At 56.9% G+C, this 14,609-nt stretch overlaps 1 protein-coding gene across 1 annotated transcript; it reads right to left on the reverse strand.

The window, feature by feature from the left end:
- Positions 1-1,430: 1,430 nt before the first annotated feature.
- On the reverse strand, positions 1,431-11,511 carry LOC131562151 (serine/threonine-protein kinase pim-1-like). The gene is made up of 6 exons (XM_058811720.1): positions 11,255-11,511; positions 3,050-3,284; positions 2,886-2,936; positions 2,315-2,681; positions 1,780-1,956; positions 1,431-1,537 (listed from the first exon to the last, which is right to left on the reverse strand). The coding sequence occupies exons 1-6, from the start codon at positions 11,509-11,511 to the stop codon at positions 1,431-1,433; spliced, it is 1,194 nt and encodes a 397-aa protein (XP_058667703.1).
- Between the last annotated feature and the right edge of the window lie 3,098 nt (positions 11,512-14,609).

A 14,609-nucleotide genomic window follows, 5' to 3' on the forward strand; every position in this document is an offset into this window, starting at 1 on the left:
GATTGTTTCCAATATTGTTATTTTAAATTGTGGTCGAGGCAAGAGGAAGTTGCTTTGTGCCCTTCCAGCTCCAAGCAGGACTGGGAATGGAAACTCTTTCAAAGCCCAAATCCTTTACAAGACGACCTTCCTTCTCAGCCTGGGAATGAGCGGAACATTCCCATTGAAACTTTCAGGGATTTCTTAGAGTCACAAAGTCCCTCTGACAGCTTTTTGCTCTGGTGTGGAAGTGCAGAAGGGCAATTCTCCATCCACCAGCTCCAGACTGCACTGCCTCTGGAGCACGGCCCACTCGCCAGCTTTGGCCCACTCGTGGCACTGCCAGAGGAGGAAGAAAGTGCAATTGCACAATTCCAGCCAATAAAGAAGGAAGAATGGGACAGACAAAACACCCTGTGCAGATCCAGGTGTTCAGCTGCTACTGTGGAGAGTTTGGGTCCTTGCCAGTTGGATGTGTGTCCCCAGCTGCAATCTCTGGGCCTGCAGCAGAGTCTCACTCACCTGCCAAAGCAGAAAGCTCAGGCGCTGTGCTCGCAACGGGCTCGTCTGATGCAGAGCTGTCAGAGCAATGTGAGGGCAGAGCCAGCCCAGCTGGGCCCAGGGCTGAGCCCAGCTGAGCCCTGGCAGAGCCCAGAGCAGCCTCAGCAGCCGCAGAGCCCGGCTGCAAGGAGAGAAAGCAGAAACCGCCCGTCAGCTGAGGGCTCCTGTGCCCTTGTGCCAAGGCCTGCGGTGCCCAGGCCATGCTGGCAGTGCCCAGAGCTGCCCATCCCTGCTGCCTTTGGCAGCAGAGCAGGAGGGCAGCACATGTGCCCAGCCTGCAGCCAGCCACGGCACATCCAGCCCTCAGCAGCTGCCCAGAGCCAAAAAGCAGCTGGGCAGCTGACTGAAGAATTCATTGTATCTGCCCCAGCAAAGGGGGAACCTTTGGTGCCCAGCTGTGCCATGCCCAGATCCGGGAGCAACCCCCTGCCTATAGACTCACCTGCAAATTGGACCTGGAGCCTGGCTTTGAAGAAGGTGCCAGAATCCAAGTCCATCATCTTCAGCTGGCCAGGCCAAGGAAGAGATTGTCATCTTTGAGGTTGTCCTTGGTGTCTCCAGCACCAGCCCCATTTGGAACAGCTTCTCCAGGGGCTCCTTCTCCTTCCCTGGGGTCAGACCAGGCTGTCAGGGCTCTGCCCAGGGCCCCAGCCATCCATGAACCATACAAACAAAACCAGGGGGATGGTGGCCACCAGTGCTTGTCACACCGGGTCTCCAGCTCAGCTCCAGCCCAAGAGCTGCATGTTCCCTTCTGCTGACCCCTGCTCAGAGCTACAGGCAGGACAAAACCAGCCTGGTTTGCTTTGCCACTGATTGCCAAGAGATGTGTGGAGCTGGTACCTGCCAGGCCCCTGGATCCAACTGTGCACGTGGATCTCTTCAGTCTTCTAGGGCAGAGGAACACCCTTCACCCAAGGATGACAGAAAAGATCTTCTAAGGATGGCCTGTCCGAGGGTTGCATGGACAAACACCTCTTAATGACATCTTGGCACGCTGGGGAGAGAAACCAGAAATCACCAGTCAGTTGGAGAAGTTGCCCTCCTGTTCCCATGCCCAGGTCATGCTGGGTGTGCCCAGAGCTGGGCCTAAACTTCCCCGTGGATGCTCTGTTTGGAGGACAGCAGGAGAGCAGGACATGTGCAACCTCCTCAGCAGCTGCCAGAGTGGTTTGCCCATGAGCCCGCTGCTGTCTCCCAGCACTGGTATTCCCCCCGTGCCCAGAGATGAGGATCCACCTTGAGAGAGCCATCGTGGGAACAAGATTCGCCCCCGGATGATCTCCTGGCCCCTCCTGAATGGGTGCTTCCCCATGACCAGGTGGCACAGCAGGAGGCCCAGGGACCAGATCGTGGCTGCCTCGCCATGGTAGCGTTGGTGCTGGATCCACTCTGGTGGGCTGTAGGACAGGGTTCCTGTGGAACACAGACACAGCTCAGCAGGGGGCTGCTGCTGCTCCCAGAGCCCGGCCCCAGCATCCCTGGGCCTGTGGGGCCGCCCCAGAGGCACACGGGGTGAGCGCTGCCCTCTCACCAGCACTTGGGACTTGTGCACAAACTTGGGGATGGAAAAGAAGCCACTGGTCTTGGAAGAGGGCAGAAGAAACACAAGGAAGGCCCAACCATGACACACAAAGGAAAAACCCACCCAGTAGTGGAGAAAACCCACTCTCCCTCCCACCCAGAACAACTCGGCCTTAGCATCAATCCCATCCCAGTGCTGCACCCAGGCTGGGCCACGAGATGCCCAGGAGCACACCCTGCGAGGGCTCACCTGCAAACTGCGTGTAGGCTGTGTCTTGGAGGAAGGCGCCACAGCCAAAGTCGATCAGTTTCAGCTGCCCGCTGGCCAGGTCGAGCAGGACATTCTCGGGCTTGATGTCCCGGTGCAGGACCCCGCAGCTGGTGCAGTGCCGCACGGCCTCCAGCACCTGGCGGAACAGCTCCCGCGCCTCCTCCTCCGGCAGGAACCCCCGCTCCGCCAGGAAACCCGAGAGCTCCTGGCACCGCTCCGGACGCTCCAGCACCAGCAGGAAGCTGTCGGGGAGCTCAAGCCACTCCAGGAGCTGAATGACACCGCCACAGCGACCGGACACCTTGGCCAGCAGCACGATCTCCAGGGGTGCGCTGGTGCCGTCGGGCTGCGGGAGGAGCACGACGCCGTCAGTGGGGCCGAGGCCGTGCCGGGGCTCTGGGAGCCCTCAGCCAGCCCGGGATGCTCTGCATGCCCCGCTCAACCCACGCCCGCTCTCCCCGCAGGGCTCACGGCGGCTCCCACCGCGCCGGGCCCCGGCTCCTCCTCGCCCGGCACGGCCCGGCTGCTGCCGCTGGCTCCGCTCACTCACCAGCTCGCCCCAGTGCCGGATGCGATCCCTCGGCACGCGTTTGATGGCCACCTGCGAGCGAGGGAGAGCAGCGGGCTGAGCTCGCCGCCCGTCATGCCCAGACGCATCCTCCTCCTCCTCCTCCCTCCCCTCTGCCTGCGTCCGCCGCCGGCCCAGCCGCTCACCGGGGCGCCGTCCGAGAGCCGCGTGGCCGCAAAGACGCTGCCGAAGCCGCCGCGCCCCAGCAGCGATCCCAGCCGGTACCGCTCCTGCAGGGCCTCCTGCGCCGTCCCTGCGGGCGGGACGCGGCTTTCAGAGCTCGGCCCGGGTCCAGCAACGGCCCCCGAGCGCCCCTCACCCGCCCCGGGCCCGGCATCCCCACCCGCCCCAGGCCCTGGTGGCTTGGGGCCGGCGGCCGCGCTGCCGAGCGGCGGAGCTCGGGCCGGGGAAGCCGCAGCGGAGGCGGAGGGAGCGGCCGCGCCGCGTGTGTGCTCCGCGGGCCCCGGGAGAAGCCGGGGCCGGGACCGGGGTCGGGACCGGACCCTGCGTTGGGTCCGGGTCCGGGCTCGGGCCAGGCGGAGCCGAAGGGCGGCGATGCCGCCCCCGCACCAGGCACTGATGCCCGCCCAGCAGCGCCACCGCCAGTACGGCCAGAGCCGGGCGGAGGCGAGACCGCGGCGGGACGGCCGGGGCCGGGCACGGGGCAGCCCCGCCCGGGGCCGGGGGCGGGCCGGGGGCATGGCCCTGCCCTGCAGGGGAGAGGGAGGCGGGGAGAGGAGAGGGACGCTGGGAAACGGACACTGAGAGAAGGGTGCCCGACAGCGGGAAAGGGAGAGAAAGAGAAATAAAGAGACAAAGAGAAAGTAAAGGAGAAAGACTGTTCAGAAGTATCTGTTTTGGTGCTCTCGCCGCTGCTGCTGCCGCTGCTGCTGCCGCCGCTGCTGCCGCTGCCGCCGCTGCAACTGAAGCACCGGGGCCGTTCGTCCCCGTGTCCGTTCCCCGCTCGCCCCACGAGCCCCACGTTCGAGCCCCGCGCGCCCCGGGGACAGCCCCTCCGTCTGCCCAAACACGGGAACTTTGCAGCCTTGAGCCCAAATGCAGAGCCCTGACTCCTGCACGCTGGCACAGTGATCCCCTCGCTCGCTGCTGGGCATTGTCCTTGCTGAGGATCAAACACTGTCGGGACACTTCCCTTGGGGTAGGATTCCTACCTGAGCCCAGCACTGCACTTACATATCTAGTGTTGCTTTCCAGTAAAAACAGGGGAAGGAAAACTCTGTGTGGCTCATGGTATTTTAGAGTGTCTAAAAATCACTAAGTCACCAATCTTAGAGGTGAGGTGCATCTGGAATTACTGGGATGGAGAAGCAGTGCAACATGGAAAAGGGGAGCATAGAAATAAATAGAGGAAAACACCTTGGATTGTTTCTTTCATTTTCATTTCACTTCTGGAAAGCTGTTTCTGTTTTCCAGGAATCTTCTCCTGTCTGCTCTTCCCAAGAATCTCTCATGGAGAACAAGGTCAAGCTTCTGTCACAAGATTTGCCACCAGGAAATGATGCCACTGGTGAAATTTTCATTGTGACTGTTTGTGCTGGTTTGGGGCAAATTTTGGGAGGAAAGCTCCAAAATGGGTCTGTCTAGAAAGCAAGTTCGAGCAGCCCCTACTCCTAATAGTTCAGGAAAAGACTTCCCTTGAGAAAAGTGAAAAAACCCAAGTTTATTTCACAAGTGAAGTATTCACAAGCATGAAAAATGAATAATATTAAATCAAACTTCTCACAGTAGTGAAGAGATGGCAAATTCAGGAAGTCCTTTTTGTGGGTTGTAGTTGGCTGCCTTGGTCTCTTCTAAGTCCCTCTGGTGCTGGAATGCAGCGTCCCAGAGCTCGGGGGGCCACAGGTGTGAGCTGCTGCTGCCGGTGTTTGTCTGGGTTTTCAGTCCAGAGCAGGTTTAAACAGTTCCAAGAAAAAGGAAAGTCACAGTTCCTCCACAGAAAGAGGAACTTCTCTTCCTAAGCTAGCTAAAACCAAATTGCTAGCTAGACCTGGGCTGTGAAGGTATCAGGAAATTTCCAAATCTGGGCACTGGCGGTCCCAGCAAACACCAGAGCTGGATGGTGCTGGAGCCAGAACCTGCAGAGTTACAAATTTTGGCCTTCTGTGCCAGCTAATCCATGGACTTGGGCTGTGCCAGCACCAGGAAGTTTTCAGATCTGGGCGCTGGCGCTGCCAGCCAACACCAGATGTGGGTGGCGTCATTGCCAGCGACAGAAATCTGCCAGATTTGGGCTCTGCTGGCCCTGAGAAATTTCCAAATCTGCGTTCTGGTTACATGACACACAAGATGTGGGGGCGGTGCCAGAGCCAGTAAGAGGAAGCTGCCACAGGTTTTGGATTTCTGTGCCAGCAAATTGCTGCACTTGGGCTGTGCCAGAATTGGGAAATTTCCAGATCTGGGCACTGGCAGTGCCAGCAAACAGCCCATTTCAGGCTCCAGGCTCCAGGAAGGACTGGATCTGGATGCCTTCCTCTTTTCTTTCCTTCCTTCTTTCCTGGGATCCTGCGGCCAGCAAACTCCAGATTGGGCAGTGCTGGCAAGGGGAAATTGACAGGTTTTAGCTTTCTTTGCCAGCGAATTCTGGACATGGGTAGTGCCAGCACCGGGAAATTGCCAGATGTGGGCACTGGCAGTGCCAGCACACACCAGATCTGGGTGGGGAATGTGCCAGCACCAGGAAATTGTGAAATGTGAACTTTCAGTGCCAGCATATTGCTGGAATTATGCTGTGCAGGAACCTGAAAAATTCTGGATCTGGGCACTTGTGGTGTCAGCAAACACAAGATTGAGTTGCTGTAGGTACCAGGTATTTGCTTGGTTTTGGCTTTCTTTGCCAGAAATCACTAGACTAGGGCTGTGCTGGCACCGGGCAATTCCCGCATCTGGGCACTGGTGGTGCCAGCAAACACCGGATCTTGGCATTGCCAATGACGGTAGCAGGGAATTGCCAGATTGTGGCTTTCTTTACCAGAAAATTGCTGGACTTGGCTCTGCCAGAACAGGGAAATATCCAGATCTGAGCACTGGCAGTGGCAGCAAACACCAGGTCTGGGTGCCTGTATTGGCATCAGGAGATTGCCGGATTTTGGCTTTCTGTGCCAGCAAATTGCTGGACTTGGGCTGTGCCAGGACAGGGAAATTTCCAGATCTGGGCACTTGCACAGCAAACACCAGACCTGGGTGGTGCTGGTGGCAGCACTGGGAAGCTGCTGGGTTCTGGCTTTCTTTGCCAGAAAATTGCTGCATTTAGGTTTTGCTGGCACTGAGAAATTCCCAGATGCTAATTTTCTGTGCCAGCAAACTGCTGGAATTGTGCTGTGCAGGCATCTGAAACATTCCCGATCTGGGTACTGGGGGTGTCAGCAAACCCAAGATCGGGTTGCTGTAGGTACCAGGTCTTTGCTTGGTTTTGACTTTCTTTGCCAGCAAATTGCTGGACTTGGGCTCTGTCAGAATAGAGAAATATCAAAATCTGGGAACTGGCAGTGCCAGCAAACACCACATTTCAGGAAGGATTGGATCTGGATCCGTTCCCTCCCTGCCTCCCTCCCTCAACAAGGCGCCAGAAGGGCTGGAGAGCAGCCAGGCAGAAAGGGACCTGGGGGCACTGATGGACAGCAGGCTGCACAGGAGCCAGCAGTGTGCCCAGGTGGCCAAGAAGGCCAATGGCTCCTGGCCTGGATCAGGAATGGTGTGGCCAGCAGGAGCAGGGCTGGGATTCTTCCCCTGTGCTCAGCACTGCTTGGGCAGCACCTCGAGTGCTGTTTGCATTTCTGGACCCCCCAATTTTGGAAGGACATGGAGGGGCTGGAGCGTGTCCAGAGAAGGGCAACAAGGCGGGGGGGTGGGGGGGGGATCTGGAGCACAAGAGCTGTGAGGAGCGGCTGAGGGAGCTGCTGGGGTTGTTTATCCTGGAGGAGAGGAGGCCCAGAGGAGACAAGGCAGTGTCAGGGCACAGGTTGGACTTGATGATCTCCATGGCCTGTTCCACCCTTGCTGATTCTGAGATTCTCTGAAACCACCCTTGGAGCAGTTGCAGGAGGAGCCCTGGGCCTCCTGTTCAGAAGCTCCAGCAGCCCAGGTCCCTCAGCTTCTCCTGCCAGCCCCAAAGCCCATCCTGTCAGTCCTGCAGAGCCTCTGCAGCTCCTCCTCACTGCCCAGAACAGGGAGCCCCAGAGCCAGACACAGCAGCCCAGATGTGCCCCCCTGGCCTGGGGTGCCTCTGGCAAGGGAACAGCACCAGGCACTGCAGGAGCCTGCAGACAATTGATCTGAAGGCCAAAGCTCCTTAGCTCCTTCTGAAAGAGCAGGAACAGTTCCTCATTCCAGAGTGGTGGAATGCTGGGCACCGCAGCTCCGGGTGAGGACTGGACACAAGTTTGCTCCCACTGAGTGCTGGGATGGGTTCTGCAGGAGCTCTGGGCTCCTGTGCTTGCCAGGCACAATGAGGAGAGAAGGAGCCAAGTCCACTGATGTGGGAAATGGGTTTGTAGAAAGTTTTTAGAGCCTAATAGAAGGCCCACAAAATATGAATCTGTATATAAATCTTGAGACAAGGAATGCTAACTTAAAATTTTCCATGGAATAGGACAGATATTGTTGATAGAGTAATGGAGCTAGAAAAATATTTCTAAAGATGGCCTTGCAAATAAGACTTTGGAAAAACAGAGCTATGAAAGATGCATTGTAGTGGGACCCACAAGGGGTATTTTTAAATAATTGGCTTTAACGCATCTACAACATGGCATGGCAAAAGGCTGAAAGACCAAGAAACACTTATAATGTAAAATATTTAGGAAGTAGTTGGCTTCTGATTGTGATGGCGTGAATTATAACATCTGTATTGTCTCACCCTTCTCATGACACTGAAAATGGAATAAAAGTTTTTAAAACACCTCTCAGTTGCCCCATCTCTAGGTCAAGAAAAGAGTATTATCCAACACACTGACACACCTTTGCCTTAAGCATAGCCCAGCCTGGACCAAACACACTGAAAGGTTTCCCCTGTGGCCCATGTCTCGAAACATCAGGTCTGCTGTTTGACAACTCAGGTTGGTTTGGTGTCAAGGAGTTCCCTTAGAAATACTGGGTTTGTCTTCCTCTGTGCCTTCCCCTCAGCAGCCTTGGGGATGCTCCTGTGTGAAGCCATCTGTCTCACACAGTTTCAGACAACTTCAAACAGGATACTGTGCAATAAGTTGTCTCCTCTAAAGTGTTCCTGCAATCCCTTTCCAGCAATGGGAAATTATTACTGATAGATGAAAGTGGAAAACCCCCAACAGTTTATTATCAAACAGAATCCCCCATGACACGCGTTCCAAGAAGGCGCCGGGGTCTCTCTCGGAAGAACAGGAGCTGTCACGGAGCAGTTCCAGCAGCTGATGGAGGCTCGGGGACTCATCCGGTGTCGGCTTTCTCCCACGGCAGAGCTCCATGGAGCGGGCAGGGCAGTGAAGCAGCTGGGCTGGAGCCCCTCGCTGCCTTGTCTCCCCGGCGTGGCTCAGCCCACAGACTCTCGGGCTGGGAGCGGGGCCGCTCCGCTCCTGCCGGCACCGTGTCCCTGGGCTTGGACAAAGTTTCCTGCCAGGAGAGCCCTGCACACTGCTCCACAGATCTTTCATAAAGGCCCAAACCAACTCCAAACACTCTGTCTGCAGCAGCTTTGCACAAAGGGCTGCAGCAATCCGGGACAGCTGCAAGTGAGTGTCGGAAGGCTCTTGTCTTGTTCCTGACAGCAGAATTCTTGATGATCTGATGCAGTTTTATTCAGATGTAACATGAGAGCGGAGGTTTTTTGTTAAAATATTTCATGATGAGTAACAAGCCTTGGGTGCATGAGGTACAGGACTGACATGCCAAAGCATGAGCATATCCTCCAAAGTGGCCAGTTTAATTGCCCATTATATTACTCTTGTAATTACTTCACACTAATGAGGAAAACCAAGCTCTGCTTGGAGGCAAAACAGGCATGGGATACACTACAGTCCCTCGCAGGCTCAGCAGGGCTGGCAGTGACACAGCAGGCCGTCTGCTTCATTGTGAACCACTACAGAGCTGCGTCCCAATGTGGTTTAGGTAGCGTGGTATAATTAAGAGCTCCCTTTCTGCAGGAGATACAAAAAGGAGATCCCAAATGATCTTCTGCAAACAAGGTGCAAACAACACAGCTGCACTGCTGTCCCGGATAAATATACATACAGGTGAACTTTGCCAAAGCAGTGCATCATTTCCCAGTGAAATACATGACCTCTTCTTACCTATGGAATTGTGATTGAAGACACCTGTGAGCCAGATCAGTGGGAGATTGCAAAGGAGCAAAGCTTTGGGATTTGGGCACACTTCTCTTGGTTTCTTTGCTCAGGCCTTTGGTGAGCACAGAACACACCTAGGTAGAAAACCTTTGACTAGACAGGATCTTTTGGATCCATTGTCCCCCAAACGTGTCAATGTGTGGCCCCGTTGTAATGCCAAGTAACAAAGAGCAGCACAGATGACACAAAGAAAACATGGCCAAAGAGGAATAGGAGAGGCCCAATGAGGAAAGGATGTGGTGAGACACTGGCACATTGAGTGAGCTGCACTCCCATAATCTCTAGGCTAGCAGGTCCTGGTCTCACTTTCTCCTTTTGGTTTTTTCAATTGTGTTTATTTATTTACTATTTTTCATCATCAAAATAAAATAGCTAGAATTAAAAAAAAAAACCTCATAAAAACTTAAAGACAGAATCAAAAGACATTAATTCAAAACGAACCCTAACCCCAACCCCAACAACAACCCCAACCCTAACCCTAACTGGGGTCGTGTTTTCCTAATTTTCCCCATTTTTCCCCCAATGTTTCCCCACCGTGTCTCGGATTCCCCCCCGATATTCCTTCCGGGGATCCCCGGCCGTGTCCAGTTCTTTACCCCGATCCCGCCCGGCCATGCCCGGTTCTTTACCCCGATCCCACCCGGCCGTGCCCGGTTCTTTTCCCCGATCCCACCCGGCCGTGCCCGGTTCTTTTCCCCGATCCCTCCCGGCCGTGCCCGGTTCTTTTCCCCGATCCCTCCCGGCCGTGCCCGGTTCTTTTCCCCGATCCCGCCCGGCCGTGTCCAGTTCTTTACCCCGGTCGCGCCCGGCCGTGCCCCGTTCTTTTCCCCGATCCCGCCCGGCTGTGCCCGGTTCTTTGCCCCGATCCCGCCCAGCCGTGCCCGGTTCTTTACCCCGATCCCGCCTGGCTGTGCCCGGTTCTTTTCCACGATCCCGCCCGGCCGTGCCCGGTTCTTTACCCCGATCCCGCCCGGCCGTGCCCGGTTCTTTGCCCCGATCCCGCCCGGCCGTGCCCGGTTCTTTACCCCGATCCCGCCCGGCTGTGCCCGGTTCTTTGCCCCGATCCCGCCCGGCCGTGCCCGGTTCTTTACCCCGATCCCGCCCGGCCGTGCCCGGTTCTTTTCCCCGATCCCGCCCGGCCGTTCACGGCTCTCACCTGTCCCCGTGCCCGGGCCGGCCCTGGGGCTCTCCCTTGCTGGCCCCGGGCGGGTGCGGGAGAGAGAAAATCCAGTAAAATGGAACAAAACCCAATCCAACCGTGCGGGGTCTCGGTGTGGTTTGGGGTGCACAGCTGGGATTTGGGGCGTGCGGGTGGCACCTTGGGCTCCCTCCCGAGTGGGGTTTGGGGTCAGCTGGGGCCGGTTCGGGGCTCCCGTCGACAGAGGAGCCGGGCCCGGTCGGAGGAGTCCGCAGGGGATTTGGGGGCAGCTGAGCTGGTTTTGGGGGAAACGGGGGCATTTTGGGGGCTCCGAGATGAATGCTGGGATGACCTGGGGGCATTTTGGGGCTCCCGAGTGGGTTTTCAGGGCACTTGGAGGCATTTGGACAGTCCCGGAGGGATGCTGAGCTGAACTTGTGGCCGTTGCAGCTCAGCAAGGAAAGAAAAGGTAAAACAGAAAGCCTGAAAGCCAGGCAGAAAGAAATTCCTAATTTTTAACCCCAAAAATGCCGGTTGGAGCCCTAAACACTTCCAGATTTTCTCCCTGCAAGGACCCAAAATTCCCATTTCCCCCCCTTTCTCAGGCCCTACAAATGCAGGATTTTACCCCAAAAATCCGGAGATCCATCGCTGAAAGATTCGGGTTTTGAAGCCCAGAAATGCCGGGCTTGAACCCCAAACAATCCGATTTTGAACCCCAAATCTTCCCCAATTTGTTTCGCCTTCCAGGGCCCAAAGGTCCCGGTCTGGAACCCCCAGAGTCGCGATTTTCAAGCCAAACATTCCCAGGTTTTCACCCCCAAAATCCCCACCCAAATGCATGCCCAGAACGGGGGGGATTGAAGCCCAAAAGCCCCGACTTTTCGGGCCGGAGTTCCGGGAATTTCCCGCCGAAATGCCCCGGATGTTTCCCGCCAAAATGCTCAGGGCTTGCGGGCGCGGCAATGGTGGCGGCGGGATCGGCCCGGCTCAGGTTGGGGGTGTCCGCGGGGGGGTTGGGGGGAATCGGGGGGATTCTGGGGCTGCTGGGGGGATCGGGGCGCTGCCAGGCCGGTTTTGGGGTGAATCGGGGCCGTTTCTGGACTCGCGTCGAGCGCGGCCGAACCGAGCGCGGCATAGGCGGCGGCGGGAAGGGGGCGGGGGGGCAGCGGCGGCGGGAGCGGCCGGGGCGGGGCGGAGGTGTCCGGGGGGGATTTTGGGGGGATTTGCGGGGACTCTGGGACAATTGGGGGGATTTTGGGGCTCCGAGGCCGGTTTTGGGGGGGATTTGGGTGGGTTCTGGGCTCTCATAAGCGGCGCCGAGCCAAGCGCGGCAGAGGCGGCGGCGGGGGAGGGGGGGCGCAGCAGCGGGAGCAGCCGGGCCAGGGTGGAGGCGTCCGGGGGGGGATTTAGGGGGAATTGGGGGGGATTTGGGGATGGTAGCCGAGGCTGGAGGGGTCCTGAGGCGATTTTGGGGGTAGTTGAGGCTTTTTGGGGGGAACTGGGGGGGGGGTTTGGGGCTCCCGGGTGAGGTTTTGGGGGGGTCCGTGAGGGGTCGTGGGGGTCCTGGATGGGATTTGGGGAGATGGGAGGGATTTTGGGGTGAATGTGGGGGATTTGGGGGCCGGCAGGTGAATCTTGGGGGGGAATTGGGCCATTGTGGGGGTCCCGAGTTGCTTTTCCCAATCTTTACCCCCAAGTTCCCGATATTTCGGCCGTCGGTGCCTGCGCCCGTTCCCCGCCGGCCCCACAAGCCCCACGTCCGAGCCCCACGCGCCCCCGGGACGGCCCCTGCGCCTGCCCCAACATGGAAAAGGGGAGCGCAGAAATAAATAGAGGAAAACATCTTGGATTGTTTCTTTCATTTTCATTTCACTTCTGGAAAGCTGTTTCTGTTTTCCAGGAATCTTCTCCTGTCTGCTCTTCCCAAGAATCTCTCATGGAGAACAAGGTCAAGCTTCTGTCGCAAGATTTGCCACCAGGAAATGATGCCACTGGTGAAGTTTTCATGGTGACTGTTTGTGCTTGCTTAGGGCTAATTTTGGGAGGAAACCTCCAAAAGGGGTCCGCCTAGAAAGCGAATTCAAGCAGCCCCTCCCCCTACTAGTTCAGGAAAAGACTTCCCTTGAGAAAAGTGAAAAAAAACCCCAGTTTATTTCACAAGTGAAGTATTCACAAGCATGAAAAATGAATAATATTAAATAAAGCCTCGGACAGTGCTGAAGAGATGGCAAATTCAGGAAGTCCTTTTTGTGGGTTGTAGTTGGCTGCCTTGGTCTCTTCTAAGTCCCTCTGGTGCTGGAATGCAGCGTCCCCGAGCTCGGGGGGCCACAGGTGTGAGCTGCTGCTGCCGGTGTTTGTCTGGGTTTTCAGTCCAGAGCAGGTGTAAACAGTTCCAAGAAAAAGGAAAGTCACAGTTCCTCCACAGAAAGAGGAACTTCTCTTCCTAAGCTAGCTAAAACCAAATTGCTAGACCTGGGCTGTGAAGGCTCCGGGAAATTTCCAAATCTGGGCACTGGCGGTCCCAGCAAACACCAGAGCTGGATGGTGCTGGTGCCAGAACCTGCAAATTTCCAAACTTTGGCTTTCTGTGCCAGCAAATCGCTGCACTTGGGCTGTGCCAGCACCAGGAAGTTTTCAGATCTGGGCGCTGGCGCTGCCAGCCAACACCAGATGTGGGTGGCGTCATTGCCAGCGACAGAAATCTGCCAGATTTGGGCTCTGCTGGCACCGGGAAATTTCCAAATCTGGGTTCTGGTTACATGAAACACAAGATGTGGGGGCGGTGCCAGAGCCGGTAGCAGGAAGCTGCCACAGGGTTTGGATTTCTGTGCCAGCAAATTGCTGCACTTGGGCTGTGCCAGAATAGGGAAATTTCCAGATCTGGGCACTGGCAGTGCCAGCAAACAGCCCATTTCAGGCTCCAGGAAGGACTGGATCTGGATGCCTTCCTCTTTTCTTTCCTTCTTTCCTTCCTTCTTTCCTGGGGTCCTGCGGCCAGCAAACTCCCGATTGGGCAGTGCTGGCAAGGGGAAATTGCCAGGTTTTAGCTTTCTTTGCCAGCAAATTGCTGGACATGGGTGGTGCTAGAAGAGAGAAATTTCCAGATGTGGGCACTGACAGCGCCAGCGCACACCAGATCTGGGTGAGGGATGAGCTGGCACTGAGAAATTTCCTGATGGTAATTTTCTGTGCCAGCAAATTGCTGGAATTGTGCTGTGCAGGCATCTGAAAAATTCCAGATCTGGGTACTGGTGGTGTCAGCAAACCCGAGATCGGGTTGCTGTAGGTACCAGATCTTTGCTTGGTTTTGACTTTCTTTGCCAGCAAGTTGCTGCACTTGAGCTGTGCCAGAATATGGAAATAACAAGATGTGGAAACTGGCAGTGCCAGCAAACACCACATTTCAGGAAGGATTGGATCTGGACCCGTTCCCTCCCTGCCTCCCTCCCTCCACAAGGTGCCAGAGGGGCTGGACAGCAGCCAGGCAGAAAGGGACGTGGGGACACTGATGGACAGCAGGCTGGACATGAGCCAGCAGTGTGCCCAGGTGGCCAAGGAGGCCAATGGCTCCTGGCCTGGCTCAGGAATGGTGTGGCCAGCAGGAGCAGGGCAGGGATTCTTCCCCTGTGCTCAGCACTGCTTGGGCAGCACCTCGAGTGCTGTTTGCAGTTCTGGGCCCCCCAATTTTGGAAGGACATGGAGGGGCTGGAGCGTGTCCAGAGAAGGGCAACAAGGCTGGGGAGGGGTCTGGAGCACAAGTCCTGTGAGGAGCAGCTGAGGGAGCTGGGGTTGTTTATCCTGGAGGAGAGGAGGCTCAGGGGAGACAAGGCAGTGTCAGGGCACAGGGTGGACTTGATGATCTCCATGGCCTGTTCCACCCTTGCTGATTCTGAGATTCTCTGAAACCACCCTTGGAGCAGTTGCACGATGAGCCCTGGGCCTCCTGTTCAGCAGCTCCAGCAGCCCAGGTCCCTCAGCTTCTCCTGCCAGCCCCAAAGCCCATCCTGTCAGTCCTGCAGAGCCTCTGCAGCTCCTCCTCACTGCCCAGAACAGGGAGCCCCAGAGCCAGACACAGCAGCCCAGATGTGCCCCCCTGGCCTGGGGTGCCGCTGGCAAGGGAGCAGCACCAGGCACTGCAGGAGCCTGCAGACAATTGATCTGAAGGCCAAAGCTCCTTAGCTCCTTCTGAAAGAGCAGGAACAGTTCCTCATTCCAGAGTGGTGGAATGCTGGG

The sequence above is a fragment of the Ammospiza caudacuta genome, chromosome 10 (assembly GCF_027887145.1).
Source record: "Ammospiza caudacuta isolate bAmmCau1 chromosome 10, bAmmCau1.pri, whole genome shotgun sequence".
Lineage (NCBI taxonomy): Eukaryota > Metazoa > Chordata > Aves > Passeriformes > Passerellidae > Ammospiza > Ammospiza caudacuta.

Excerpts from the sequence above, each read along its gene's own strand:
- LOC131562151 (XM_058811720.1), bottom strand. The coding sequence starts at position 11,511 with ATGCCGCGCTCGGTTCGGCCGCGCTCGACGCGAGTCCAGAAACGGCCC. Across the intron at positions 3,285-11,254 it reads CCGGAACTCCGGCCCGAAAA|CGCGGCCGCCGGCCCCAAGC; the intron begins GTCGGGGCTTTT and ends GCCGCTCGGCAG. Across the intron at positions 1,957-2,314 it reads AGCCTACACGCAGTTTGCAG|GAACCCTGTCCTACAGCCCA; the intron begins GTGAGCCCTCGC and ends TGTGTTCCACAG.